Source organism: Scylla paramamosain, chromosome 41 (assembly GCF_035594125.1).
Source record: "Scylla paramamosain isolate STU-SP2022 chromosome 41, ASM3559412v1, whole genome shotgun sequence".
NCBI classification, from domain to species: domain Eukaryota; kingdom Metazoa; phylum Arthropoda; class Malacostraca; order Decapoda; family Portunidae; genus Scylla; species Scylla paramamosain.
In genome coordinates this window covers 12,869,467-12,871,966 of record NC_087191.1, presented here as the reverse complement: position 1 = coordinate 12,871,966, position 2,500 = coordinate 12,869,467, and the positions used below count along the sequence as shown (strand labels likewise).

Sequence of the window (2,500 nt, the reverse complement as noted above, 5' to 3'; positions counted from 1 at the left end):
CCACGCCACGCCTCTTACCGCCCCACAAGTTCACTCACTCTACCAAAACACACTTTTTTTAAACTTTTCCAGACATTTAAAGCACTCATTCACTCTCTCACACACACACACACACATACACGCCACGCCACGCCACTTACCGCCTTCTCCAGGTACCAAGACGCGGGGAAGATGAGAGGAATGTAGGTTATCATATATATCATTGACAACCAGTCCACCAGGGTTGTGTCCACGCCGTAATATTCTACAATAACATTAGCTATGATGGAATACTGGATCCACTGGAAGGCGTTGGACATGGAGTACAACACGAAGAGGCACAAAATGAACCAGCGGATCTTGTAGGTTCGCACGCCCATCGCCACACCCATACCAGGAGCCTCGCCAGCGTCCACCTCCTTCCCAGTACCCGCCAAGCCGTCTGATACCGACATTGTTAATCCTGTAGAAGGAAGGGATTGGTTAGTTTGGGCACCTCTGGGCTGGGTTGTGCTGGTGGTGGTGGTGGTGTTGTAGTAGTGGTAGTAAGTGTTGTTGTAGTTGTTGTAGTTGTAGAAAAGGACGAGAAGGGAAATAGACACTAAGAGAGAGAGAGAGAGAGAGAGAGAGAGAGAGAGAGAGAGAGAGAGAGAGAGAGAGAGAGAGAGAGAGAGAGACCCAACCTCACCTCGCCTCGCCTCCAGACAAAATGATAAGCTGGAAGAAGGTTATCAGCTGAAGAATATTGATCACACACACACACACACACACACACACACACACACACACACACACACATGCACAGTCACACTCCAATAGTATTAACTCTCAGATAAGTAGTAATTAAAACGATCAATTAATATTCAAGAACCATTTCACTATCACCACCACCACCACCACCACCACCACCACCACCACCACCACTATCATTACATTCATTACTGATTTCTAAATTATAATCAAATGAAGATAATGAATGATATTGATAGGGAGAGAAGGAAGAGGAGGAGGAGGAGGAGGAGGAGGAGGAGGAGGAGGAGGAGGAGGAGGAAGAGAAGAAGAAGACAGACACACAGACAAGCAAAAGGAAGAAAAATTAGAAAGAAAAATTGAAATAAACAAGGAAAGAAAATTAGGAAGAAGAAGAAGAAGAAGAAGAAGAAGAAGAAGAAGAAGAAGAAGAAGAAGAAGAAGAAGAAGAAGAAGAAGAAGAAGAAGAAGAAGAAGAAGAAGAAGAAGAAGAAGAAGAAGAAGAAGAAGAAGAAGAAGAAGAAGAAGAAGAAGAAGAAGAAGAAGAAGAACATGAAGAGGAAGAAGAAGAAGAAGAAGAAGAATCAATATACAAAGCAGAAATACTACTACCACTACTACTACTACTACTACTACTACTACTACTACTACCACTACTACTACTACTACTACTACCACTACTACTACTAGAACTGCATACATACCGTCCGTTTAACTACAACTAATAAGAAATGATATAAAATAAACTATAATTATGCCACTAATAACACACACACACACACACACACACACACACACACACACACACACACACACACACACACACACACACACACGTCATTAATTTAATTTTGGTTAGGTTCTTCTTTTTTTCTTTCTTTTTTTCTTTTTTTTTTTACTTTTTATGATGTGTGTATTGAGTGTTGTTGTTGTTGTTGTTGTTGTTGTTGTTGTTGTTGTTGTTGTTGTTGTTGTTGTTGTTGTTGTTGTTGTTGTTGTATGAATTATTTGCACACTTTCCTTTCTTTGTTTTCTTTGTTGTTTGTTTGTTTGTTTTTTTCCAGTCCAATATTCCTCTCTCTCTCTCTCTCTCTCTCTCTCTCTCTCTCTCTCTCTCTCTCTCTCTCTCTCTCTCTCTCTCTCTCTCTCTCACTGTTTATTTTTGTACATGTATAGTTACCACCACCACCACCACCACCACCACCACCACCACTACCACCACTACCACCACCACCACCACCACCACTATTCCCCACGACTCACCACCACCAGCGCTGCCACTCAACTGACCCGGGCCACGACACACACATACACACACACACACACACACACACACACACACACACACACACACACACACACACACACACACACATTCTCCTAATCATCAGCCTTGACCCCTCCTCCTCCTCCTCCTCCTCCTCCTCCTCCTCCTCCTCCTCCTCCTCCTCCTCCTCCTCCTCCTCCTCCTCTTCCTCGTGCCCTTCCCTATCAGTTGTGGTATAAGTGATAGTGATAGAAATAATAGTGATAGTAGTAGTAGTAGTAGTAGCAGTAGCAGTAGTAGTAGTAGTAGTAGTAGTAGTAGTAGTAGTAGTAATAATAATAATAATAATAATAATAATAATAATAATAATAATAATAATAATAATAATAATAATAATAATAATAATAATAATAATAATAATAATCTATGCATATTAGATAATCAGAGAGAGAGAGAGAGAGAGAGAGAGAGAGAGAGAGAGAGAGAGAGAGAGAGAGAGAGCTT

The 2,500-nt window shown here is 41.4% G+C and overlaps 1 protein-coding gene across 1 annotated transcript in view; it reads right to left on the bottom strand.

Moving 5' to 3' along the window:
- The window catches only part of LOC135092809 (heme transporter FLVCR1-like), a 23,053-nt gene that overhangs the window by 15,233 nt on the left and 5,320 nt on the right, over positions 1-2,500 (bottom strand). The window contains 1 exon segment of the mRNA XM_063991502.1: positions 141-442. Coding sequence (XP_063847572.1) covers positions 141-442 — 302 coding nt within the window.